The sequence below is a fragment of the Prunus mume genome, linkage group LG3 (assembly GCF_029339155.1).
Source record: "Prunus mume cultivar Tortuosa linkage group LG3, ASM2933915v1, whole genome shotgun sequence".
NCBI lineage: Eukaryota > Viridiplantae > Streptophyta > Magnoliopsida > Rosales > Rosaceae > Prunus > Prunus mume.
Genome location: NC_142700.1, coordinates 20,305,314 through 20,332,817, shown reverse-complemented (window position 1 = coordinate 20,332,817; position 27,504 = coordinate 20,305,314). Strand labels below are relative to the sequence as shown.

At 35.9% G+C, this 27,504-nt stretch overlaps 2 protein-coding genes and 2 pseudogenes across 3 annotated transcripts; 2 read left to right on the top strand and 2 right to left on the bottom strand.

Annotated features, from left to right (window-relative positions):
• Positions 1-8,007: 8,007 nt before the first annotated feature.
• Positions 8,008-10,477, top strand: LOC148919057 (uncharacterized; annotated as a pseudogene).
• Positions 10,478-11,363: 886 nt separating this feature from the next.
• Positions 11,364-13,240, bottom strand: LOC148919056 (plastid division protein CDP1, chloroplastic-like). Its single transcript, XM_089048581.1, has 5 exons — positions 12,934-13,240; positions 12,681-12,818; positions 12,178-12,303; positions 11,894-11,975; positions 11,364-11,779 (listed from the first exon to the last, which is right to left on the bottom strand). The coding sequence occupies exons 1-5, from the start codon at positions 13,057-13,059 to the stop codon at positions 11,640-11,642; spliced, it is 612 nt and encodes a 203-aa protein (XP_088904707.1). The 5' UTR covers positions 13,060-13,240; the 3' UTR covers positions 11,364-11,639.
• A 185-nt stretch (positions 13,241-13,425) lies between these two features.
• LOC103326691 (DNA-directed RNA polymerase II subunit RPB7) lies at positions 13,426-16,288 on the bottom strand. Its single transcript, XM_008228927.3, has 6 exons — positions 15,899-16,288; positions 15,092-15,257; positions 14,920-14,970; positions 14,310-14,375; positions 14,149-14,217; positions 13,426-13,815 (listed from the first exon to the last, which is right to left on the bottom strand). The coding sequence occupies exons 1-6, from the start codon at positions 16,012-16,014 to the stop codon at positions 13,753-13,755; spliced, it is 531 nt and encodes a 176-aa protein (XP_008227149.1). The 5' UTR covers positions 16,015-16,288; the 3' UTR covers positions 13,426-13,752.
• Positions 16,289-25,183: 8,895 nt separating this feature from the next.
• Positions 25,184-26,947, top strand: LOC148919055 (uncharacterized; annotated as a pseudogene). The gene is made up of 2 exons (XR_016125253.1): positions 25,184-25,932; positions 26,152-26,947. The product of XR_016125253.1 is annotated as an uncharacterized LOC148919055 (transcript).
• Positions 26,948-27,504: the final 557 nt, after the last annotated feature.

The window sequence follows — 27,504 nt, the reverse complement described above, 5'->3', positions numbered from 1 at the left end:
CTCTGTATTTAGAATCTACGCAATTACCCACATTTCACTTCATCTTAGAATCTGCGTAAATTCGAAATGCAAGGCTCGGGATCCTAATGTGCTTTTGGTGGAGCTGCGAGTGGTGAGAGATGGTGATGGCGATGGTTGTGGTGGTGGTGATTACATGATTGTATTTTGTTTACCCCTATTCTCTTGGAATTTTAAACACAATACCTACTTAAATGGACTTTTATGAACCCAAATTCCAAGTTGTTATTTTCCTCATATCTACATTTCCTAAATTCTTACTGAGGTGTTAACTGACAGGGACATAGAAACAGCTGTGGACAGTACTTTTTGATATTCATGCGTTAGCTTCTAAGGCTACAATCTATAGTTTTCTTATGTACTCCCTATGTATGTAAGGCATCTCATCATGACAAATCATGGATTTTGAAAAATGGAGATGGCATTTCTCTTAAATATTTTTTTAAAGTGACAAAATGAAAATGACCTAGAAGTTCACATGACATGTCTAAAATTTTCCAAATTAAGTTCTATGAGCATCTCACTTACCTATTTTAAGGGGTTATCAGTTTTGCATACTCTATGATGGACTTTCAGAATCGTTTACTTTCCTAACGTGACGTGTCATACGTCCTATACTATTAAAACAATTAAGATCTTACACTCCATCAGAATTTATAATCTTGATGACCAATCCCTCTCTACCCTAACTTCCTGATGTTCATTAATCATTATCTCTGATTATGAAATTAAACCCAATCAAGAAGATGTCAAACTCTTCATCGAATTGGAGTTTATGAAAAAAATAAGATCATCGGTTGGTGCAAGGGGAGAGGCTCACACGAATCAACAGAAGCTTTTGCCACCATTGGTTCCCTCTGCTATGCTGCCGCTGCAAATCAATCTGAGTCATGAGCCTCTGCATGTGGTAGCTTCCTTTTCTTTTCTCATCATATAGCCAAGTGTTTGTTTTCTAATTAAGCACCCCCAATCCTTTCATAGTCAATGGATTTTCGACACTAGCTCTAAAAATAAAATAGAAACGGGCAATAAGACAATCCAGGGTTTTCGGGTTTGAAAATTTCTTGTGTACACAATAGGAAAATCATTAGAAATTAATTTATTTGTCTTCCTTACATATTTTATTTAACTTTGAGACGAAAAATAACATACAAGTCTTGCCTGCAATTTTTTTCTTCATTGTAAGGGCATCTTCAATATGAACATGTCAGTCGGCAAAATCTTATTGTGACCAAGTTTATGCTGATTGCATCACATTCGAGTGGGTAAGGAGCTGTATGGCAGTTGCATATATAAATACTCTTTTTTTTTTTCTTAATTAAGTTTTAATTATATTGGACAATATAATAATCAATAATTATCAACTAGTGATGTGGGGTCAATGTGTGGATGGGTGAAAAGTCAAACGCAACGTTCCCTACCTGTCTTTTTCAGTATTATTATCTTGGCCAGTCTTGGACATTTGGACATTACTAGTTTTCAGTATTATTTTTAATTCTTAATCCGTCATTGAAAAATAAGCTGACTGCTGCAGAATGCCACACCGACAAGAAAGAAACTAAAAAACTAGTATGGCCATTATTTGTGAATTATTTTTTTGACATTGACCTTGCAATGTTTCTGGCATGCCTTTCTAGAGCTGGAAAATTAACCCTCATTAAGTCCAATGTTTCTGGTATGCCTAATCATGTGATGTCTTGTTTTAAATGCCTTCCTCGGGTGATTAAAGAGATGAACAAATGATGCAGAACCTTCTTCTGGGGTAGGGACAGTACCCCTCCTATTGCCTGGAAGGATGTTTGCATGCCGAAAGACCTTGGTGGCCTTGGTGTCAAACTGGCTAATCAATTTAATCTTGCTGCTCTAGCAAAGCTGGGGTGAAAGTGCATTACCGACCAATCAAATTGGTGGGTCAAGATAGTTACTCAAAAGTATTTAAGACATGATAATTTTTTTACTCTAAAGAAAAAATATAATCACTCTGTTGATTGGAAGTCTATTTTGGATGCCAGACAGGTTTTGTGCAAAGGTCTGAGGTGGGTGGTGGGAAATGGTGGTCTATTTCTTTCTGGACCTCCCAATGGGTTATGTCTTTCCCACTCTTGGATCTCATTCCTGAGCACCAAAGAGGCCCTATGAATCTTGATCAAAAAGTTTCGGACTTTATCACAAACAAAAACTGGGATAGGAATAAACTGTTCTATGAATCTTGATAAAAAAAGTTTCGGACTTTATCACAAAACAACAACCGGGACAGGAATAAACTGTCTCAAGTTTTAGACGATGATCTAATTGACAAAATCTTAACTATTACTCTGCCTACATCTAATCTGCATGATAAAATGGTCTGGGGTCCCAACCCTAATGGATCCTTCACCATCAAAAGTGCCTACAATATCCAGATCAAGGAGCGGCCATCCCACCCTCATGTTAATCTGCTTAAGAAAATGCGGAAGCTTGATATTCCTTCAAAAGTAAAGATTTTTGCCTGGATGCTCATTCGAATAAGGCTACAAGTGAGAGCCAGACTGCACAAATTCATGCCTCATATTAGTCCTAATTGCCCCTGCTATCAGAACCAGCCAGAGACAATTCAACACCTTTTTATGGACTGCAACTTTGCTAAGGATGTTTGGGGATGCTCTTTTTATTTATGGCCCCCTCCTTCACAGACGACTGATCTATTGTGGGTTTGGAAAATTTAATATTAACTAATATTGATTTTCCTATTTGAATAGAAATTAATAAAATCCATTGGGTTGAAGACATGACCCTTGGGTTAAAGACATCTTCACATGGGGGGTGACAACTCTTCAAACAAAGGGATGCATTGTTTGGGGTGACAACTATTCAAACCAAGGAATGCATTGTTTGCCTTTTCAGATAGGGATACCTTTTTGGAAAGGGTATTTCATCATCTATAAATAGATCAATCTTCCTGCAGTTTTATGAATTCAGTTTAATTCTCTACATATAGACTTTCACATATAGAAAGCATTAGAGTTTTCATAAAGAGAGGTTCCTGCATAATTTGGTTCAAAGTTCCTTATGAATTGCAGTGCTTCTTTCACAAGGAGGGGAGTCATTTTATCCTGGGAGGCGAACGCTAGTGAACCATAAGCACCAGTGTGGGGCGTAATTCGTCTTAAGGTCAGAGTGTCCAACACTTGCCTCAACTCAATTAAGGTTCTTCTAATTCAATTCTCCTTTTGTAAAAATCTGTTTTATGTGCAGTATTTATTTTATAGCAATTTAGCACTCATATTTCCAACAATCTTAAGACGAATTATATGTGTTAATTGCTATATACATTAATCTGTGTTTAATTGCCATATACATTAATTTGTGTTTGTGCATTTAAATGTTAACGTTGCAAAGGTTTGATTTTGGTACAAACAGAAAAACATCTTTTAATGAGTTGTTTATTCTATTGAATTGGTTTCCTGTTAGTTTCTTTTGTTTTATACAATTCAAAGTTAAACAAATCTAAATAATCGGGACCATTCAATAAAGTCTGCCACAAACACTGATTGCCTTATGTTTCTATTGTTAAGAAAAAGGTGCAAAACAGTTTGCATATGTAGTCTGCACCCGTGTAGGGAATTTATGTATATTGGCATCACTGATTTTGAATCTAATGCATATAACAGTTTTAGTGCATCGTTGACTTGAGATTAAATTAGTTGCTTATATCGAATGCCTAGTTTAATTTCAACTCCATCTTTTGAATGAATACGCTGTCGCAGTTTACTGCACTCTAATTTTAAGTTGTTTCATATTGTGACTCTTGGATATGTCATAATCAATTAAGAGTTGTCATGGCCAGTGTATATATTTGTGATAGTTCCATGCATTGGAACAGACTAAAAGTTGCTATGATATTCGCCATGACGAATTACAGACCAAACTAAGTGGTTTCGAGTTCCACTGTCATTATGCAGATTTGGATGCCTTCAAGGTACTGTTATGAAACCATTTGATGTTTTCTGTCATAAGGCTATGAAGATGTCCATCGGTTACACAAAACCAGATTTTGGGTTGAGTCGATGTTTGTTAGAAAATTTGATACTTAGATATTAAGTTTTCTAAATTAAAGGAAAGTGGACATCAAAATCTGGAAGTTTTGCTGGTGTTAGGCAAAACAAAATTTTGTGAAGGCAACCCATTTTATGACAAAACATATATTCTATGATTTTGTATAGAATATTAGGTTCATGCAATGTGCTAGGGCTGTTGGAGATATACTACCTATAGAATGAGATGCATATGTACAAAGGGTACCAAAGCCTTACCCTATGTATAAATTGATGTGCACTTTATAAAGAAAAATTAGTTTTATAATGATTTGCTTTAATCAATTAATGAGGGTATGGTAACTAGAACATGTTAAATATGTTATAAACATGGTTCTATTACTAATGCAACATTGAATTGATTTAAAGGAAGTTATAAACTAATACTATAAAACTATTATCTCATTCTTTAGAATAAAGTAAAAGTTTTCTCCTTCTTAGGCATATGAAAAAATGATTAACAGATTGCTTAATACCTTCCACAATTATGTGAAAATTGTGGGGGTGACAGGCATGAAGGAAAATTTGGAATTCTATTTCCTGACAAAGAAAATAGAAGTTTTCTAGATTAGTTCATAAGCACCACGTTTTGGTGGAGAGAGGCTTTGATGTTCATAAGAGTTTAAATTTCTCTTATACAAGGTATGAGAAGGTTAGAGACCTTCCTATAAGTACCACAAATGTGGGGGTGTCTAACCGAGTATTAGAAGGTTACTCAGTTGACACAATTATTAAGTCTTAACAAAATAAATTAAAACTACTCTTGAATGTAATTTATTTCCATATATGAAATTATTATGGCAATATATTACAGAAATAGTCAACCTAGTAGATCCAATATTTAAAGGTCAGACTAAAGAGTTAGTTGATCATCGAGGGGAATGGGAGTATAAGCCTAAATATTTAAAGTCTCCATAGTGGATACCCAACCTAGCTGACTGGAGATCCCAAGATCTAGGTTCAAAAGGGACAACCAAATTATGGATGACTAAGTAGTAGCACTACCGAGATTACATCTCTTACCCATATCCTATGATGAAACAGTGAAACAGTGCTGCCTGTAGCGTGTTTTAGGGTAATCTTTGATTTTAATGATTCCTATAGCTTGGAAATCCAAGTGGGGTAGTGCAGGATACTCTTAATAGGAAGTCACCTATGTGAGTGTGAAATGATGAGGCCGTTTCTATGAGAATTTTTTAAGGCTTGAATTCTCTAAAGCTCTCATGAATACCAGGAATCGCTCAGGGCCAAAACGAGCACAACCAATCGAACCAGATATGTTTATAAGGGTGTTGTGTGAGTGCTATTGTCTGGGTTTACACAAACGGCTGAACAGTTCAAGACATCACGTTCACTGATTAGCCAAGTAAATCCGATAGTATTTCATTACGGAAGGTTCAAGGCCAAAAGCTACCTATCCAGATGCAGTATTCTTCTAATAGGAACTCTCTCTAGTGTCTTCATTTTTTGTTTGCATGTTGTTGAGTCAATTTCCATTCATGTGGGGGATTGTTGGAAAATTTAATATTAACTAATATTGATTTTCCTATTTGAATAGAAATTAATAAAATCCATTGGGTTAAAGACATGACCCTTGGGTTAAAGACATCTTCACATGGGGGGTGACAACTCTTCAAACAAAGGGATGCATTGTTTGGGGTGACAACTTTTCAAACCAAGGGATGCATTGTTTGCCTTTTCAGATAGGGATACCTTTTTGGAAAGGGTATTTCATCATCTATAAATAGATCAATCTTCCTACAGTTTTAAGAATTCAGTTTAATTCTCTACATATAGACTTTCACATATAGAAAGCATTAGAGTTTTTATAAAGAGAGGTTCCTGCATAATTTGGTTCAAAGTTCCTTGTGAATTGCAGTGCTTTCTTTCACAAGGAGGGGAGTCGTTTTATCCTGGGAGGCGAACGCTAGTGAACCATAAGTACCAGTGTGGGGCGTAATTCGTCTTAAGGTCAGAGTGTCCAACACTTGCCTCGACTCAATTAAGGTTCTTTTAATTCAATTCTCCTTTTGTAAAAATTTGTTTTATGTGCAGTATTTATTTTATAGCAATTTAGCACTCATATTTCCAACACTTACTCATAGGTATATCAGATAGGTCTGAAAAGGCAAATATGGTAATGCAGCACAAATGAAAAATATATATTTTGTTTCCAATATTATCATTCAGAGATGGCCTCAGCACCTGTAAGGTACATTGTGTGGGTGTGTGTGTTTGTATGTTCCTGTACATATGTGTACGTATATATGTACCTACTTTGCATATTTAGGATGTGTGTACTTAATTCCCCCAGCTTCTGATCTCTTATGACAGAATCTAGTGAGTGCAATAAAATGTTCAGGCCAGTACAATCGTTTTCCGGCAGTTCTCGCTGAATGTCAAACAAGTGTTGCTCTCATCAAATCCTTGTTTCCATCATCTGATACATTATCTTCAACCTTAACATTTGGGGAATGTTCTACATATGTAGTTTCATTTTTACGATCACTTTGCTTGTTTGCAGATGTTGAACCTGCACCACCTTTAAAGTCATATTCTGCGTGTTATCCCTGAAACCAACAAATTCCTGAGAGTGGATCATCAAAAAATGATTTGTACATTTTATCAACACGACGGACTTATATGAACAGAAACTAACCTCAGTAAGTTCCTTAGGGAAATGAAGTTGGGCTTCTTCGGGGTTCTCTGCTTGTGTCCCAATCCACCAAGCATTGGAAAACACGATCTGGGACATGAAAAGCTAATGCTGAGATATATACATGTGTGTGCTTTGAGAAACTCAGTTTCATATAACAAGCACATGGCCATAGACAAACAAAACAGAAGATGTGGATTTTTTGGAAAGGGGCTGCAAAATGGCGTTACCACACTCAGTGGCGGATCCACGTTGGGACAACAGGGGTCGGACGACCCTTGGAAGGTTGGAAAAATGGCTTGGGACTCCATTGAAGCCCCTTGGACAGCTACTGGAAGCCCCTTGGATGCATGCCATCCGCTCGATGAAAGTCGGAGAAGAGGAAGATAGCTGCGCATTGCTGCGCGCGTCTTGTGCGCTGCGTAATTTTTTAAAACTGCCTTGCCAAACGACGTCGTTTGGCAAAGGCTCATCAAATCTTTTTAAATGACCTGGCCTCAAAACGACGTCGTTTTGAGCCGTTTAAAAAAAAAAAAAAAAAAAAACAACCTTGCGAATCCGCACAGCAGCCCCAAACCCTTCATTTCCAATTTCACACTTCCTCTCCCCACCCTCTCAAACCCTAACCTCTCCCCCAACCTCCCAACCTCCAACAACCTCCATCATCAACTCTTCGTTGGGCCACCAATCACCGCCGTTCGCCGCCGTCCTCCTCCCTCCTCCATTGTTTTCAACTACAAGTAAGCTTAGCTATGAAATTTATGGAAAATGTTTAATATATATTGTTGTTGTTGTTGATATTAAAATTTATTGTTGTTGTTGATATGAAATTTATGGAAAATGTTTAATATATATTGTTGTTGTTGTTGATATTGAAATTTATTGTTGTTGTTGATATGAAATTTATGGAAAATGTTTAATTTATTGCTATATGATTATTGAATTTATGCTTTATTGAGTTAATGCTTGAAATTTATGGATATGAATAATATTGATATTTTTTGTATGTAATGAAATTTATGGATATGATATGAATCATAGTGATAATCATATTAATGTAGATTGATTGAGTTTATGCTTGATTGAGTATATTGAATATTAATTGATATTTGATATGATAATTTAGTATATTGAATATTGATTGATATGGGTTTATGGAGTATATTGAATTTTGAGAGTGGGTTATTGACATTTTCATATTCATATGATAATTTGGGTAAAAATTAATGATTGATTGAATTAATTGATTTGTAGATTTATGGAACGATTCTTTAAAAGAAAATTATTTACGGATAGTCCTTCTCCGTCTAATCCGGGTAGTTCAAATGCAAGACCAATTGAAGTAGATGAGATCTTAGCTAATCTTCAGGCAGACCCTGGACTAAGAACTCGAATGGTGGATTATAGTCCTAATATTCGAGATGAGATTCGAAGAGCATATCTACAAAAGGGACCTTGTCAACCTAGAAGTTATAAATTCCCACAAACTAATCAATCAGGAATTAATAGACGCTTCATTGCTAATTGGTTTGATGATCATGATTGGTTGGAATATAGTATTGCTAAAGATGCTGCATTTTGTCTTCATTGTTATCTCTTCAAATCAAATTTTGATCAAGTGGGTGGTGATGCATTCACTGGGGTAGGCTTCAATAATTGGAAGAAGGCGAAAGAAAGATTTAATCTTCATGTTGGACCGGTTGGTAGTGTTCACAACCAAGTTAGAGAAGTTGCTTACAATTTGATGCATCAAACTACACACATTGAAACAATTGTCATCAAGCAAACAAGCCAAACTCGCACGGCTTATCGCACTTGCTTGAATGCATCACTTAAGTGCACTAGGTATTTGTTGCGACAAGGTCTTTCTTTTCGTGGTCATGATGAAAGTGCCCAATCAAGTAATAGAGGGAATTATTTAGAGCTCTTGCAATTTCTTGCGGATCATGATGAAAAAGTTAAGGCCGTTGTGTTGGAAAATGCTCCAGGAAATTTGAAGTTAATAGCTCCTTCAATTCAAAAAGATCTTGTCAATTCTTATGCTAAAGAAACCATTGGTCTTATCTTGAGTGATGTAAAAGATAGATATTTTTCCATAATGGTGGATGAAGCACGTGATGTTTCAATAAAGGAGCAAATGGTGATGGTGCTTCGTTATGTGAATGACAAAGGACAAATAATTGAAAGGTTTGTGGGGGTTCAACATGTGACCGATACTACTTCAAGTGCACTAAAGGAAGCCATTGATGAATTCTTTTCTTCTGCAAATTTGAGCTTTTCCAAGCTACGAGGACAAGGTTATGATTGAGCTAGTAATATGAGAGGTGAGTTCAATGGCCTTAAGACAAAGATTTTGAGAGAACAACCTTGTGCATTTTATGTTCATTGTTTTGCTCATCAACTTCAACTAGCTCTTGTTGCGGTAGCAAAGAAAAACATTGATGTCAACTCTTTTTTCACAACGGCTAATAGTTTGGTCAATGTTGTTGGAGCATCTTGTAAGCGTCGGGATGCACTTAGAGCACAATACCAAGAAGAGCTTGTGAGAGCTTTTGAAGAAGATTGTCTTATAACGGGGCCGGGGCTTAAATCAAGAAACTATTCTCAAATGTGCCGGCGATACACGATGGAACTCACATTATGGTACGTTGATTAGTATCATTTCTATGTTCCCATATGTGGTGAATGTGCTTCAAATGATTGTTGATGATAATCCTAATGATAGTTCGGGTGAAGCCTATAAGTTATGGAGAGAAATACAATCTTTTGAGTTTGTGTTTCACATATTTTTAATGAAAGCTATATTGGGAATAACAAACACTTTGTCTCTAGCATTGCAAAAGAAAGATCAAGACATTGTGAGTGCAATGAGTTTAGTGACAACATGCAAGGAAAACCTGCAGTTCATGAGGGATAATGAGTTTGAAGAATTGGTTGAGCAAGCATCTTTGTTTTGTTACAAACATGATATTATAGTTCTTACCATGGATGAGGAATATATAATTCCAGGGAGGTCACGGCGTAATGCTCCAATGAAGACAAATTATCATCGTTATCGTGTGGAGATGTTTATTCATGTAATTGATGGACAACTTGTGGAACTAAATGATCGCTTCAACGAGGTAAGTACTGAGTTACTTACTTGTTTGGCATGCTTGAGTCCGAAAAATAACTTTGTAGCTTTTGACAAACGAAAGCTAGTTCGTCTTGCTCAATTTTATCCTTATGATTTTTCGGATAGAGACTTATTGATGCTTGAAGATCAACTTGGTGTTTATATTCATCATATGCGTTCGAGTATTGATTTTTCTCAATTGGAAGGGATCAGTAGTCTTGCAGAAAAAATGATGGAGAAAGGAATGCATGAAATATTTCCTTATGTGTATTTGCTTCTTACATTGACTTTGGTTTTACCGGTTACAACTGCTTCAGTGGAGAGGCATTTTCCGCCATGAATATTATTAAAAATCCACTTCGCAACAGAATGAGAGATCAATGGTTGAATGATAGCTTGATTGTTTATATTGAGAGAGATGTTTTTGCTTGTATTGATAACGAAACTATAATGCAACGTTTTCAGAATATGAAAACTCGTCGTGGACAATTGTAACTTGTATTATTGGTTTTGTTATGAATTATGAATGGAAGTACTATCTTTTTATCTTTTTAGCATTATTTTCTTTATAGAAAAATTTCAGAACTTTTACACTAAGCCCCCTTGGCCACATAATCCTGGATCCGCCACTGACCACACTCTGTAAGAAGAACAAGAGGAAGATTCTTGGTGGAAGTTTTATGAAACAATAGCTCTGAAACATTATGTACACAAAGTATAAAAGCACACAAAGAGAGGAGTTGCAAGCATAGGGTAATTAGTATGAATACAATGAGGACATGCTATTTCAATCAACCCAAAAGATACAGGAATAAAATTATGTAGTTCTTCTGCCTTATGAGATGCAACTTTCAGAGTACAAGTTTCCACGAAATATCAGCTTTGCAGTTCTTTTGCCTCATTCTCAACCAACTATTACTTAGTTCTATGAGTCTTAACTGAATCAGTTACCAGTTAAAAACAAGTAGCAATTCTAACTTATTCAGACATGCAAGTATTGACTTCTAATAACCTCTCGGTTTGGATCCTCTTCGTCTTTGCGCTTCTTCTTCGATGATGAGGTTCGCTGCGCTTCTTCTTCGATGACGAGGTTCGCGCCATTTTGATTCCACCGGACTTTTCTCTTTTTCTGTCTGTCTGTTCCTCCGACTATTATTTGATATTGATTTGTAGGGTTTCTGTTGACTTCAGAAGGAAGGCGGGAAGCAGAGAAAAACCCCAACTTTATTCTTATTATCTTTTTATTTTATTTGATAATTTAACGTTTAACGGTAGCAATCATTTGATAATATAATTTTAACGGTAGGGAGGGAAGGAATCATTTGATAAATCAACAAAACTAAAAAGAAGCCATAGTGTGTATGGTATGGTTTTTTAAGTGCAGGCAGCGCATCCATCGCTGCACACCCGCTGCCCCCCTTTTTTTGGGCTCTAATCAGATTGTTACAAAATTGCTGTTGGCTCCGTATTCAGCTTTAAACTTACAAGTAAAAAACGTACATAATCTGTCAACCATGCCCTCAGCTCTATTGCAAGAGATTATATTTGTATTCTGGACACCCTTCAAAATCACTTCATCATGTATGAAAACAATCTCATAAACAAATTAATGGATCCCCAAACACCACCCAATGTGGCAAACGGCAGGGGAAACTCTGGGCACTCAAATGCTCTACCGCAGTTATAATCAGTGAAGAATTGGAGATAAACATGTTTTGGGCATCTTGCCATAAAACATTATAGGCAGGTGACTGCAAATGAACAGCTATTGTCCAAGCTAATTCACAAGGCCCCTCTGTTTGAAGACGTCAAGCATCGCAACCCTTATTTTTGCTGGAGACTCCACCACTGTCACCCCAGCTTCCCTAAGGGTCTTGATTTTGTCTTGTGCTGTACCCTTCCCCCCTGACACAATAGCTGCACAAGCAGATGCCACCAATGACGTGTGTGATTATCATGCTATGAGAATGATATGAAACCACACTCAACCATAGACAATGAGAGAAAGAGAGAGAGTAATGAATCATATACCTCCAGCATGACCCATATGAAGGCCAGGAGGAGCAGTTAGTCCAGCAATAAAAGCAACAATAGGCTTCTCAGTTCCACTTTTCTGTTTTATTGGTCAGATAATCAGTTGCCACCCATATACAGACAAAAGATAAAGATGGTAGCAGTGACAGCTAACTGTGAGAATTTACGATGCTGAGTCGAGTGTGTGTGAGTGTGTGTGTGTGTGTGGGGTGGGGGGGTTGGGACTGTGTGGGGTGGGGGGGTTGGGACTCTTTCCAAAACGGACAGTACAATATCCTGACCTCTTTGCTGATATGCCTTACTTCCGCTAGTGCCATAGAAAGAAGAAGATCATGAACACACAGCTTAGCATCTGGGTGCTGAACAGCTACACGACCAATATCTTGCACAAGCTTAACTTCTCTAACCTAGAATGAAGAAATCCAATATCATTATAACCCACCTTCCAAAACAAAATCCTTTCTCCCTTTTTTTAAAAAAATTAAACAAGAAAAACCATTCTAAAATATTACGAATAAGATAATGTTACACGCTTAATAAATGCAATTAGGCAATGTGTATCTACAAGAGGAACCCACAACGAAAAGTATGGGTGAAAAAATGAGTTTCACGACAAACTGTAGCAATCAAATTCTGTAAAGTATTCAATCCCTCTTAAATTAGTGTTTAACAATATTTATTTTTCTTCAAAGAAGAAAAAAAGAGCCTGAAAGGCTGAAGGCTAAACACTAAGCCACAAAAATCTATGTTAGACTAAGTAGATTGTACAAAGACAAATCTGTACCTCTTGAAGAAGGCAAAGAGCACCTGGCAACCAAGCCCAAGGGATTCGTAGGGAAGATTTAGGTGGGATCTTTTCCTTAATATTACCAGCATATTCTGGTTCAAAAAGAAGCTTATCTCTCACATCCATTAAAAGACCCTGCAAAGCAGCCCACAAGAGAAATAATTTAAAGATGAAATTAAACAACCTAGCAGAAAGCTCTTTCCACCTGGTATATCTACAACATATAATAAAAAAACTTTAAAGTCTCAACCTGGCGAGATGCAACAGCATCCATGGTGTAACCTTCTTCAATTTCAGCACTTTTCAAATCCATCACTGATTTAACAACCTCATCTTTTTCAGCTTGATCAGGAACGCCAATAAGCTGCAAATTCATTACGTTAGCATTAAGTTACTAAATGCAGAGTCAGACTAACAATAAAGCTCAGAAAATACGGATATGTTAGCGCAAGATTCACATAAACATCACACAAATTGTACAAACTACTCTGATAACTTGATTATGCCACTTCAAGTGTAAGGATGGCAGAGTTTGTTCAACAGTTGAAGCTCTTGAGGACAATGTTAAATATGGCACTATTGCAGATGATGCTACTAGCCCGCAGACTAAAGAGCGACTCAAGTGACTTGCAGGATCCGGAGCCAGAACAAAATGCAGGAGGCGGAGGGAAAGCAATTTTATCCCCTTTCGATTTTCTCAGCTCCAAACCAGAATGAATACACATTTAACAAATAATCAGGATTTAACAAACATGAAGCCCACCAAGATTACACATTTAACAAATAAGTTGAGAACTTATATCTTCTGTCATAGTTCATCCTTTAGAACACAAATCAGACCAACAAAACGAGAAACGTACAAATGAGATAAGAATGTTGTGAGGAGAAATAAGATGAAAATATAAGGGCCGAATTATTATATTACACTCATGGAAATGTAGGATAGGATTACAAGCATGTGTAAAAGCTTCCCCAGCTAAAAACAAAACATCCACGCTACTGAGCTATTCAACAGAACCACAAGGAAAACAGGCAAAAGCCCATCATGCATGCAGAACTCCCAACTTCACTAAGCAGTCGCAGGATCGTTTATCACACCCAAGAAATCATCCTTTATTGTACCAATGCAGAACTGCAAAACAGAGGGAGAACTAGTATCAGAAGCAAACAAAATGAATCCAAATTGCCTTTTGTCAAAAACTGACTATGGCAGCTAACCAGGATCAAACAAGTAAGAGATTCATGGAAATCCAGGATATGATCATCCCATCACTCCACCGTTCAGTTTGATTTAGTGTTGAAAATTCAAAACATGGCACTGATTAATCGAGGAACAATTAAAAGGACCATTCCTTGGATGACTTTACTCCATTTTCCAAATCACATGGACAGCACACGGAAAATGGAAACAGCAAAGACAAATTAAAGAATCACTAAGTGAAAAGAAAACAGAGTGACTGCATACAATTTCAGTAGCATCCACTCGGGTTCCAATTATCTTTAACCGAACTTCGCTATCTTTCTGAATCTTAACCTACAAAATAACAAAAGATCAATTTAACCATATAAACTAAGCTAGAAAAGAAACAACTACTCTTTAGAGAATCAGGTGAAACTGAGGCATACTGATCCATCTGATGTTGTATAATTTGGCATATCTCCAGATTGGAACTCCATATCATCCGGTATCAACTACAACACAAGATGAGGACGTTAACATATACTCTATATGTAAGATATAACCATTATAATATGATATTTGAATCCATGACTCAGAAGCTACAAGAGAGGAGCACTTCAAACTCCAAAAACCAGTAACCTATAGTATATGTTAAAGAAGTTGAAAAAGTTAAACTCTCATTGAACTTCAACTTACATAAAAAATTTCTCATATATATGACTAGTAGACTACTGCTTATATATAATTAGGATATAACATTGACAATGTTAAGACAAAATAATGACTATGTTATAAAGAAAGATGCAACATTTACTAACCTAAAGGCCAAAAGTATATGATTCTTTAGATGTGGCACTTTACTAAAAAACTTGAGTAGAAATGGTTCTTTTGAAGGAAGGGGGGAGGATAGAAGGCAAAGAGAAACACACACAATAGCAACAATGCAACCCGCCTTAGTCCTTGCCAAAGCTTATAACTTCATACAATACAAAATTTGCTAACAAGATATGGATAAAAGCTTATCACTGCTCAGAATAAACAATGGCAGATACTTACATGGTTTGAAACAAAGATTTGAACAGGACCAGCCTCAGCAAAAAATCCCATCTATAAGAATTCAGATGCCATTACATATTTTCCGCATTTAGTATAAAGAATACAAGTGCTTGAAAAAACAAAGTAAGAATATTGTTGCCATCACCTTGATAGGTAAAAGAGGAAAGCATACCTTGTTCACCATAGTAACAACAGCTTCTAAGATCTCTCCTTTGAATGGTCTGAAAACAACACACTGGTACTTCACAGGGAATGTGACAAACCCTGTCCCATCACGAATCAGGCCCTTCCCAATGTTTTCTATGCCCGTAATTGCAACCACAAACCCATGTTGACCACTGCACAAAAGATGAAAATATACCAACTGCTTTATCCATCCCACCGTGTAGCAAAACCAGCGAAGAACATTACCATATACTTGGTTTTTCAAAGCTATAGCACTTGAAAGTTAAACTTGAGCAGGAGAACTTGGTGAAATTCAATTATAAAGTGACTAAAAATGGAATTGGACTAGTATTAATTATACAGAAGGAGCCATGCTAATGCAAAATACAAGCCGTACTGGAGCTTATATTGGCCAAGGTCCAAGCTTTCACAAAGACAAAACAACAAGAACCAGTGCTGAGTGTCCCCCCTCAACAAACTCAATGTAATCTGGGATTTATCTATAAATTAATATCGGGTCAAACTTCAATGTATTTAACGTTACTGCGTCTGCATAAGGACTGACAAGATTCGATTTTTAGTTTGTTTTTGTTTACCCATGTTTAGAGCATAATCGAACAGATAAGGGTTTCCGTTCCTAAATAAGCATGTAGCAAATAAAGTGAAAAGAAGAAAGAGAATCGAATGGTTTAAGCTTTCCTCGGATTTAAATTTCGCAGGGCTACAAGGCAACACAAAAAAAAAAAAAGGAAAAGAAAATCGCAAGGGTTATATTGTATTTAATAAGAAGAAGAAGAAGAGGAGGAGGGGGAACCTGCAAGTGCCTTCAACATCTTTCATGAGCTTGGCCACTAGATTTTCACGGAGATTGCGGCCAAAGTGACGAGGATGAAGCTGCATGTTTCTTTCCAACACTATATGGAAAAACATCTTCTTTGACAGCTTCAGGGAGGCAGTGGCAATCGCCGACTGTTGCTCAGCTAAGAGAGAGAGAGAGAGAGAGAGAAAGAGGGACCGGTTGCAGGACAGCTTGGCCGTTATCTGAGCGACCCCTTGTGTGCAAGGTGCTCTATGAAAGTCCCCTGTAGGCTTGCCTTGCGCTGCTCTCTAAACTTCTTCCAGACGCAGCTGCTCTGCTCTGGCAGCACCACGACTTGAATTTTGGGTTGCAGAGGCAGCGAAGAAGATGATGTCGTGAAGAGTTGGTGATTTGCCCTAGCTTATGCCTCATTTTAGTTGAAACTCACCGCTTCACTAGTTGGGGTTTTCCAAAAAGTCTGGGCCACGTATAAGTATGGCCCAAATTTTTATTAATAACTTGTAGGTCTTTTTAAAAAGTTTGGCCCAAATGTTTTTTAATAAAACCTTTTAGCCTATACCCAGTGAAATATTTAACTAATATGTTAGTACAATAGTAATTTATAAAAATTAATAAATATATTATTTTAATTTTCCTATACGTTCCTAATTTTTGGAGAATTAAATAAATGTTCGATCTTTATGCTTTTAAGTTTTTTTTTAAAAAAAAATTTAACACTTTTACCCTATGACCCCTTGGACCGAGAATCCTGATCCATCACTGGCTACAACAGGCTAAGGGCAGCATAGAGGGAGTGAAATAGAGATACAAGCAACCGATAACAAAGAGGGAGTGTTAGATCTGAAACTTAAAACGTCGAAGAGAGAGACGAAGGGAGAGAGAAGGAGGAAGGGTGGGTAGCATGGCTGGAAGAAGAGGAGATGCACTGCCCAAAAAAAAAAAAAAAAGGAGATAACTGCAAGAGGAGAATTTGATTAAGTTTCTTGGAGCCTTCAAAGGGTCGCATGGGTGGCTATAGAGTGGAGTGGGCACGTGGAAGACAAAACCCTTTGGTTCTTAAAAACGGGTAATTACAACTGGTTGTAGCATAAAGAGAATGCCAAACGTATACTGTTTGATCGATCGGACGTCTCTTAAGGGAACCCAGCACAAACACCCCCTTATAACTTACCCCGCATTATAGCCTGGCCTTTTGATTTTAAGGTTTCTTTTATTTTCCTAGTTTCACATTGGGCACAACTGTAATTTTATAAAATGCTGAGATAATGAATGTGTATGGTTTTCAAAGTATTTGATTATGAATTTTATATAGATTTTTTTTACTTCAAAATAGTTTCAATCCTCTTGATTTTAGTAAACACAGCAAAAATCAGGAACAATCCCTTCTAGCTTAGTAAATATGTCATAAATTAATTAAAACAAAGAGGGGTTGTATTTTCTCTAGAAAAAAGAGAAGGGATATTATTTTGCTTCAATTAAAATTGAAAAAAAGAAAAAGAAAAAAGAAAGCTAGCTAGCAAGGCATGTAATTGAAAAGCAGCATATGGGGTGAGAGGCTAGCCCAACAAAAGGAAAAAAGAAACAAGGAAAGACCAGTTTGAGGCAAGAGATGGCCCATTAAAAAGTCTAAATGTCTACTCTCTCTCTCTCTCTCTCTCTCTCTCTCTCTCTCTCTCTCTCTCTAAACAATGAGAGGCCTCCAAGTCATACATTCTATGAATCTGTGAATCTATTTATATAGTTCGCAGATCAATGTCTACATTTCCCTGTCTAGTGTTTGCTTAATGGAGTGGTGTCTCAGTCTTAGCATACTCTTATAGACCCAATCTAAATGACAAATCCCAAACTCTAAAAACCAAAACCACCAAATCCATGACTCATTTTCCTCTTCTTCCTCAATTCTCAAAGAAAACAAGGTCAGAAAACCTGAGCCGGTCAATGGCACAGCCACAGTGAAGAAAGGCCCTTCTTCGTCCCCGGCCACCTCCATGTCAGGGTTGAAACAAGATCTCATCAACAACCTGTCATTCAAAACCCTAAAACTCAAAACCAAGCAACAGGAGCTCCTGATCCGAGTCTCCATCCTCTGCTTAGTCTACATCCTCGCCTTCATTACGCGCCTTTTCAACGTCCTTCGCTATGAGTCCATGATCCACGAGTTCGATCCCTATTTCAATTACCGCACTACCCTCTACTTGACCAAGAAGGGCTTCTACATCTTCTGGAACTAGTTCGACTCAGAGCTGGTAACCCCTCGCCCGAATCATCGACGGCACCCTCTACCCCGATCTCATGGTCACCACTACCCTCATCTACTGGACCCTCCGATTCCTCAACTTCGACGTTCACATTCGTGAGGTCTGTGTTTTAACGGCCAAAAGTATATGATTCTTTAGAGGTAGCACTTTATTAAAAAAGTTAAGTAGAAATGGTTCTTTTGAAGGATGGGGGGAAAATAGAAGGCAAAGAGAAACACACACAATAGCAACAATGCAACCCGCCTTAGTCCTTGCCAAAGCTTATGACTTCATACAATACAAAATTTTCTAACAAGACATGGATAACAGCTTATCACTGCTCAGAATAAACAAGGGCGGATACTTACACAGTTTGAAATAAAGATCTGAACAGGACCAGTCTCAGCAAAAAATCTCATCTATGAGAATTCAGATGTCGTTACATATTTTCCGCATTTAGTATAAAGAATACAAGTGCTTGAAAAAACAAAGTAAAAATATTGATGCCATCACCTTGATAGGAAAAAAAGGAAAGCATACCTTGTTCACCATAGTAACAACAGCTTCTAAGATCTCTCATTTGAATGGTCTGAAAACAACACACTGGTACTTCATAGCGAATGTGACAAACCCTGTCCCATCGCGAATCAACCCCTTCCCAATGTTTTCTATGCCCGTAATTGCAACCACAAACCCATGTTGACCACTGCACAAAAGATGAAAATATATCAACTGCTTTATCCATTCCACCATGTAGCAAAAACAGCGAAGAACATTTACCATATACTTGGTTTTTCAAAGCTATAGCACTTGAAAGTTAAACTTGAGCAGGAGAACTTGGTGAAATTCAATTATAAAGTGACTAAAAATGGAATTGAACTAGTATTAATTATACAAAAGGAGCCATGCTAATGCAAAATACATGCCGTACTGGAGCTTATATTGGCCAAGGTCCAAGCTTTCACAAAGACAAAACTGAACAAGAACCAGTGCTTGAGTGTCCCCCCTCAACAAACTCAATGTGATCTGGGATTTATCCATAAATTAATATCGGGTCAAACTTCAATGTATTTAACGTTACTGCATCTACATAATGATTGACAAGATTCAATTTTTTGTTTGTTTTTGTTTACCCATGTTTAGAGCATAATCGAACAGATAAGGGTTTCCGTTCCTAAATAAGCATGTAGCAAATAAAGTGAAAAGAAGAAAGAGAATCAAAAGGTTTAAGCTTTCCTCGGATTTAAATTTCGCAGGGCCACAAGGCAACAAAAAAAAAAGGAAAAGAAAATCGCAAGGGTTATATTGTATTCAACAAGAAGAAGAAGAAGAAGAAGAAGAAGAAGAAGAATAGGGGGAACCTACAAGTGCCTTCAACATCTTTCATGAGCTTGGCCACGAGATTTTCACGGAGATTGCGGCCAAAATGACGAGGATGAAGCTGCATGTTTTTTCTAACACTATATGGAAGAACATATTCTTTGACAGGGGAGGCAGTGGCAATCGCCCACTGTTGCTCAGAAGAGAGAGAGAGAGAGAGAGAGAGAGAGAGAGAGAGAGAGAGAGAGAGAGAGACCGGTTGCAGGGCAGATCGAGAGGAAGGGTGTGCTTTTTTGGACCAAAACCCACAGTGTAAACAAGAAGGCCGAAAAATTTCAACTATTGAATAATAGAGAACCAGAGAACTTTGGAGGAAGAGAGAAACCAAGAGAAAAAGAGAGATGTGATTTGGGTAGGTTTTGGAGACACATGAAAAGAAAAGGTATAAAGAAATAGTGGATTAGGTTGGGGTTGGGTTTTGGCATTTGGGCTGCTACGAAATGGGCTGGTATAAAAGTAATTGGGCTGCTGGCATATTAAATCTTTTTTATTTTCTATTTTTGTTAGAAATGTTATATAAATAGTAGTTTATGATTTTTATTTTTTTTGTAACTTTTATTTATTAAATCTTATTTCATCTTTAAAAAAAATTATGAACATTTTAAAGGAAATAGTAGTATAGTAGATAGCACCATTACTTATAATTATATGCATGTTTAATTTATATAGGGAGAAAAAGTTTCTGTTTGATATAATTAAATCTTGGTTCATGTAAATATAACTTGGGAAATCTTTTATGTTTTATGAATACATATACATTGTAACAAAAAAAGAAAGATATATATGTACATCTAAAACCAAATGAAAGTATTTCACGAAGTATTAACTAATGACAATTTAATGAAAAATTAATTTGTGGTATGTATATTTGTTCATTCTTAAAAATAAAAAATAAAAAAAACGTGTTAGTCTTGCTCTAGACAATCACACATATACTTCTATCATGATTCATAGGTAACAAGCACATATATGCATTTTTGTTATATAGTGTAGTCAAAAATACATAATCTTAAAGTGATATGTACTCTTATACATGTGTACATATATGTATATATTAAACCTTTAGTATATATAGGCATGTGTATAATTCTGATGTATACATGTATGTGTAAGTATGTTCATAGTTACTGAGATTTCATTGTGCATATTTGCAACTTCCACAAAGGTAGAATTGATGTGAAAATTGGAGTTTGGAAACACAACATTTTCATGTGTTGTTTCTTGGTTTGAAGAAGGAGCAAGGGATAAATTCATTTTTTCTCCATTCTTTCTTAAAGTTGAAAAATAAAAGAATTTCGAGAAAAAAAATGTGTCCGATCGCAATTGCCTTCAACATCTTTCATGAGCTTGACCAAAAGATTTTCACGAAGATTGCAGCCAAAGTGACGAGGATGAAGTTGCATGTTTCTTTCCAACACTATATGGAAGAACATCTTCTTTGACCGCTTCAGGGAGGCAGTGGCAATCGCCGACTGTTTCTCAACTAAGAGAGAGAGAGAGAGAAGAGGGACCGGTTGCAGGACAGATCGAGAGAGAGGGTGGGCTTTTTTGGACCAAAACCCACAGTGTAAACAAGAAGGCATAAAATTTTCAACTATTGAATAAGAGAGAACCAGAGAACTTCGGAGGAAGAGAGAAACCGAGAGAAAAAGAGAGATGTGATTTAGGGGGGTTTTGGAGACACATGAAAAGAGAAGGTATAAAGAAATAGTGGATTAGGTTGGGGTTGAATTTTGGCATTTGGGCTGCAGCGAAATGGGTTGGTATAAAAGTAATTGGGCTGCTGGCATATTAAATCTTTTTTATTTTCTATTTTTGTTAGAAATGTTATATAAATAGTAGTTTATGATTTTTTTTTTTTTGTAACTTTTATTTATTAAATCTTATTTCATCTTTAAAAAAAATTATGAACATTTTAAAGGAAATAGTAGTATAGTAGATAGCACCATTACTTATAATTATATGCATGTTTAATTTATATAGGGAGAGATAGTTTCTGTTTGATATAATTAAATCTTGGTTCATGTAAATATAACTTAGGAAATCTTTTATGTTTTATGAATACATATACATTGTAACAAAAAAAAAGAAGATATATATGTACATCTAAAACCAAATGAAAGTATTTCACGAAGTATTAACTAATGACAATTTAATGAAAAATTAATTTGTGGTATGTATATTTGTTCATTCTTAAAAATAAAAAATAAAAAAAACATGTTAGTCTTGCTCAAGACAAGCACACATATACTCCTATCATGATTCATAGGTAACAAGCACATATATGCATTTTTGTTATATAGTATAGTCAAAAATACATAATCTTAAAGTGATATGTACTCTTATACATGTGCACGTATATGTATATATTAAACCTTTAGTATATATAGGCATGTGTATAATTCTTATGTATACATGTATGTGTAAGTATGTTCATAGTTGCTGGGATTTCATTGTGCATATTTGCAACTTGCATAGAGGTAGAACTGGTGTGAAAATTGGAGTGTGGAAACACAACATTTTCATGTGTTGTTTCTTGGTTTGAAGAAGGAGCAAGGGATAAATTCATTTTTTCTCCATTCTTTCTTAAAGTTGAAAAATAAAAGAATTTCGAGAAAAAAAATGTGTCTGGTCACAATTGCCTTCAACATCTTTCATGAGCTTGAGCCAAGAGATTTTCATGGAGATTGCAGCCAAAGTGACGAGGATGAAGCTGCATGTTTCTTTCCAACACTATATGGAAGAACATCTTCTTTGACAGCTTCAAGGAGGCAGTGGCAATCACTGACTGTTGCTCAGCTAAGAGAGAATGAGAGAGAGAGAGAGAGAGAGAGAAAAAGGGACCGGTTGCAAGACAGATCGAGAGGGGGGGTAGGATTTTTTGGACCAAAACCCACAATGTAAACAAGAAGCCAGAAAATTTTCAACTATTGAATAAGAGTGAGAACTAGAGAACTTCGGAGGGAGAGAGAAACGGAGAGAAAAAGAGAGAGGTGATTTGGGTGGGTTTTAGAGACACGGGAAAAGAGAAGGTGGGGGACGAAAGAAGAAAGAAGACAGAAACAAATATAAGAAAATAAATGGCTATGGAGATATAAAGAAATAGGTGATTAGGTTAGGGTTAGGTTTTGCCATTTAGGCTGCTGCGAAATCGGCTGGTATAAAAGTAATTGGGCTGTTGGCATATTAAATCTTTTTTATTTTCTATTTTTGTTAGAAATGTTATATAAATAGCAGTTCATGATTTTTTTTTTTATGTAACTTTTATTTTTAAAATCTTCATCTTTAAAAAAAAAATTAAGTAAATTTAGGTTTTAGCCACAAAAAAAATTTCACTTTTGGAAAAATCCAAACTAAAAAAAAAACACAGAAAAACCTCTCAACTTTCAAACCAAATACAGGTGTGTTTACTAATCAGGAATTGAATTCCACTTTTGAGGATTCCCGTGTTTACTTCACATCAAGGAATTGAAAAAGTAAGTGGGGCCCACGCAAAATTAGGAATTGTGGAGGAATTCTATTCCTAAATGGGAGGAGGTAATCTAATTCAGAGAGAACCAACCCATCAGGAATTCTTTTTTTTCTACCCATTATATCCTCACACACTTTTCAAAATTCCAAATTTGCCACTCTCTTTCATTACCCAACAAAACCTAATACGTTCTGTCAAAAAAATCCCTTCTCTTTTTCTCAGTTGCCGCCATCTTCTCCCAGCTACCACCTCTTCGTGCTCAAGAATTCTCAAGTAAGATTTCTTTCTTACAAGTTTTCTAGTTGTTGTTCTTAGTATTTCTTGAATATTATTATTTTGTATTTGTGTTCCCATTGTTCTTTGGTTTTTTTTCTTTTGTTTTTCCTATGTATTCTTGTGGTAATATTAATATAATATGTAGATGATGAATTTTTGTGGTTCAGTAAGGATTCCATGATAAGTTTGCCATTATGGAGTAGGAGCTACGGGTTTGGTTTTTGGACTTTTTCGTGCTGAGCTCTTTTTTTTTCTTTTTTCTTTTTTTCTCTAAACTTGTTCTTGGGTCCTAGTCGGAGTATTACAAGCTTTTATGGGAAAAATAATTAGTATATCAAAGAGACTTATCTTTCCTATATCATAATACGCCTTGTTAATATACATTCAGTCAAAGTAAGAGAATGTAAGTGCTCAAATAGTTCTTATCTTTGTCAGTTAATAATTAGGAATATAATTTTGTAGGTGGTGTGATGTAATAGATTTACATGAATTTTTTATCTATTTGGTTTCATTCTGTGACTGGTAGGAGACGAAGTATATGACAAATTTATTAGTTCTTTCTATAACAAAGATGTTGATTTGGTACGAACTGCCACTTATCGAATTGCATTTCATAATATTAATTGGTGTATATATGTTGTTATTTTTCATTGTGTTCTAGTCTTATAATTTGATTGAGTGTTTTTTTTCTTTATTATTTCTTTATTTGCTTGGCAATTGATGTCCTTTATGACATTTTTTTTTTCTCTTGTATGTGACGTAGACAAATGGCTCATCTACGTTTGTCCACAAAGAAGAAATTACATGCTACATTAAATGCATTGATTGTCTACCTTCGAACCATATTTGTTGCTGTGCTGCAACTTATTTCTATGCTTGGTTTTGTTTCCAAAAACACCTTAGAAGTCCCTCAAGATCAGTTATAAGAGTCTATAAGCAATTAGATTACCTATATGGCTTAATTTATGAGAGTGATGTGACATGTATTGCCCAACTACGGATGGATAGACAATCATTTCATAAATTATGTCAAATTCTTGTCACTAGAGGACAACTACGGCCGACTCGAAATGTGTCCATAGAAGAGATGATTGCAATGTTTTTACATATTCTTGCACACCATATTAAGAATCGTACAATCAAGTACAACTTTAGTAGGTCCGGTCGAACAATTAGTAAATATTTTCATGAGTGTTTGAAAGCAATGATTTGATGCCAAAAGGATTTTTGAAAAACACCCGAGCCTATCCTTGAGAACTCAACAGACCCAAAGTGGAAGTGGTTTAAGGTGTGTAATTTTGTTGCATTATTACAATTATTATTAAAAGTTTTTTTATATTTTAACACATTATTAATTTAGTCATCTATTATAATGTAGAATTGCTTAGGAGCACTAGATGGAACATATATTAAGGTGCGTGTACCAGAATTGGATAAACCAAGGTATAGAACAAGGAAAAATGAAATAGCAACAAATGTTTTGGGAGTATGCTCTTCGGACATGCAGTTTATATATGTTTTGCTCGGATGGGAGGGTTCCGCACACGATGGACGAGTCCTTAGAGATGCTGTGACTAGGAGAAATGGATTGAAAGTCCCTAATGGTAACATTCAAAAAAAATTATTAAGTAAATTGAATGTTATTACTATTTAGTTGATGGTGGCTATACAAATGGAAAAGGTTTTCTTGCACCATTTAGAAGACAACAATAGAATCTCAACAATTGGAGAGATGGATACCGACCTACAACACCAACGGAGCTTTTTAATATGAAACATTCAAGCACTAGGAATGTCATTGAAAGGTGTTTTGGACTATTAAAAATGCGGTGGGCAATTCTTAAGAGTCCATCATTTTATGACATTACAACACAAAGCCGTATAATTTCAGCGTGTTATATGCTCCATAATTTTATAAGAAGAGAGATGCTTGTAGATCCTATGGAAGATAATATGAACACTCAATTGCAAGATGGGAATTTAGAAGCGAATGACTACATTACCATTGTTGAGTCCTCAGATGAGTGGACTACATGGAGGCAAAACCTTGCACTAGAAATGTTTAACACTTAGAAAGCAGCTAGGGAAGCTAGGGAATCTTAATAAGTTAATGCAACTAGTTATGTTTTCTTTATTTTTAATGTGCGTGTAATGTGATAAAGACATAGACATTATTTGTATGTCTCAATATTTTTGTAATAAAGTTTGGAATGTTTCTTTTAATCTTTGATTCTAGTTTGATTGACAACTTTATAAAAGGAAGGGAATATATAATATTGGCTGGGTTTCATACTTATGTTTGTTGCTAATGTAGCATGGAGTGTAGGTCTAATTTGAAACGAGGAAGGGCCCAACAAAAACAATTTTGGACAGCCAGTGAGGATGTAGCATTGATGGAGTCATTGAAGGAATTATATCATGACATGACGTGGCAAGCTGACACTGATTTTAAGAATAGTTACTTGGGCAAGTTAGAATGTATGTTGGAAGCCAAAATTCCCGGTTGTGGATTAAAGGAGTTTCCTCATATTGAATTACGAGTCAAGACATTGAAGTTAAAATATTTTGCTATGACTGAGACGTTATCTCTAAGTGGATTTGGATGGAATGAAGAGAAAATGATGTTGGTATGTGAGAAAAGTGTATATGACGAGTGGGTGAAGGTATACTTCTTAATTACATCTTATTCCCTCTACATAAAATCCATATATGATGCTTATATTTTGGATGATACTTTTTGTGCCTTACCTATTAAGGGTGAGCCTAATTGCGCTGTAACTGCAGCAAGCAACTAAAAACTTATTTGTTGAAATTAGTTATCATGTACAATTTTATTACATGTCATTGGAATGTTTATTTATCTGTTGTCATTGTATATGTAGTCTAAAAAAGAGGCAAGTGGTTTGTACGATAAGCCATTTCCACACTACTATCTCTTGGGAGAGATATATGGAAAAGATCGTGTTGTAGGTACAAATTTTGGTAATGCGGATGACGATGAAGAAGAAGTTAGGCATGAAGATGCAACTATGAATCACAATGAAGGTGAGGATGATTTTGTTGAAAATGAGAACATGAATGTTGATTCGGGGTCACCATTTGAAGGGCTTGATGATTTTGATGCTTTCTTTGCATAACCAAATACCCAACAACAAAGGCCTACACATAGTACATCAAGTGTTGCTAATAATAGTCGTAATAAGAGGCCAAAAGTTGTGGATGAGATGACTAAGCAATTTTCTTCTATGGCACAAGCTATAGCCGGAGTGGGACCTAAGCTTGATGATCTAGTTCATGTTCTCTCAACGGAAATAAATTTGACTGAATTGCAAGAGAAACTTCATGGTGAGTTGAGCAAAATGGAATTTTTGACTTCCTTGCAATTGTTTAAAGTGACAAACTTTTTGGCCAAAGAAAATGATTTGCTAAGAGTTTTTTTCACCCTGCATAATGAATCAAAAAGAGAATATGTAACTACTTTGTTGCAAACTTGGGAGCAATCTGGCATATAGGCGACGAAGACATTGCTTCTTTTGGGGAGTGAAGATAGTTTTTTGCAAATAGATCTTTTGCTGATAGCATACTTTTGGGAACAAATCATGACCATTTTGTTGAGCTCATGAATCTTTTGAAGATATTATGATACTTTTGTTGAGATTATGAAAATTTTGGGTAGATTATGACTATTTTGTAGAGATTATGACTCTTGTTGAGATCATGACCATTTTGTTGTCAACATGATATTATATTGATCGATAGGTTCCCACAATATGTATTTTGATATATTTCTAATGTGATGTAAAAGATTTGCATATTATGCTTGGAGAATTTGCTATTGAGAAGTTGATAATTATTTATAAGCCGTTCAAATTTATTAATTCTTATCGGAATTTTTTGTATATAGATTATTAGCCCATCTTTTTCCTATCCGTTAGAGGACTTTTGCTTTAGGCAAAACTTCACATATGAGATATGGACAAGGATATTTTAGTAATTAGCACCACTCTTACCTCAATTTCTTATGGTTTAGTAAACAACTTCATTAGGAATCTGGAATCTAATTCTCCTCAATCCATATGGTCTAGTAAACAACTTCATAGGAATCCGGAATCTAATTCTCCTTAATCCAATTCCTCTTGAATTAAATTTCTCCTCAATTCAATTTCTCCTAATCCAATTACGGATTAGTAAACATGCCATACATACAAATGTAAAGGATTTTTTAGGAAATCCAA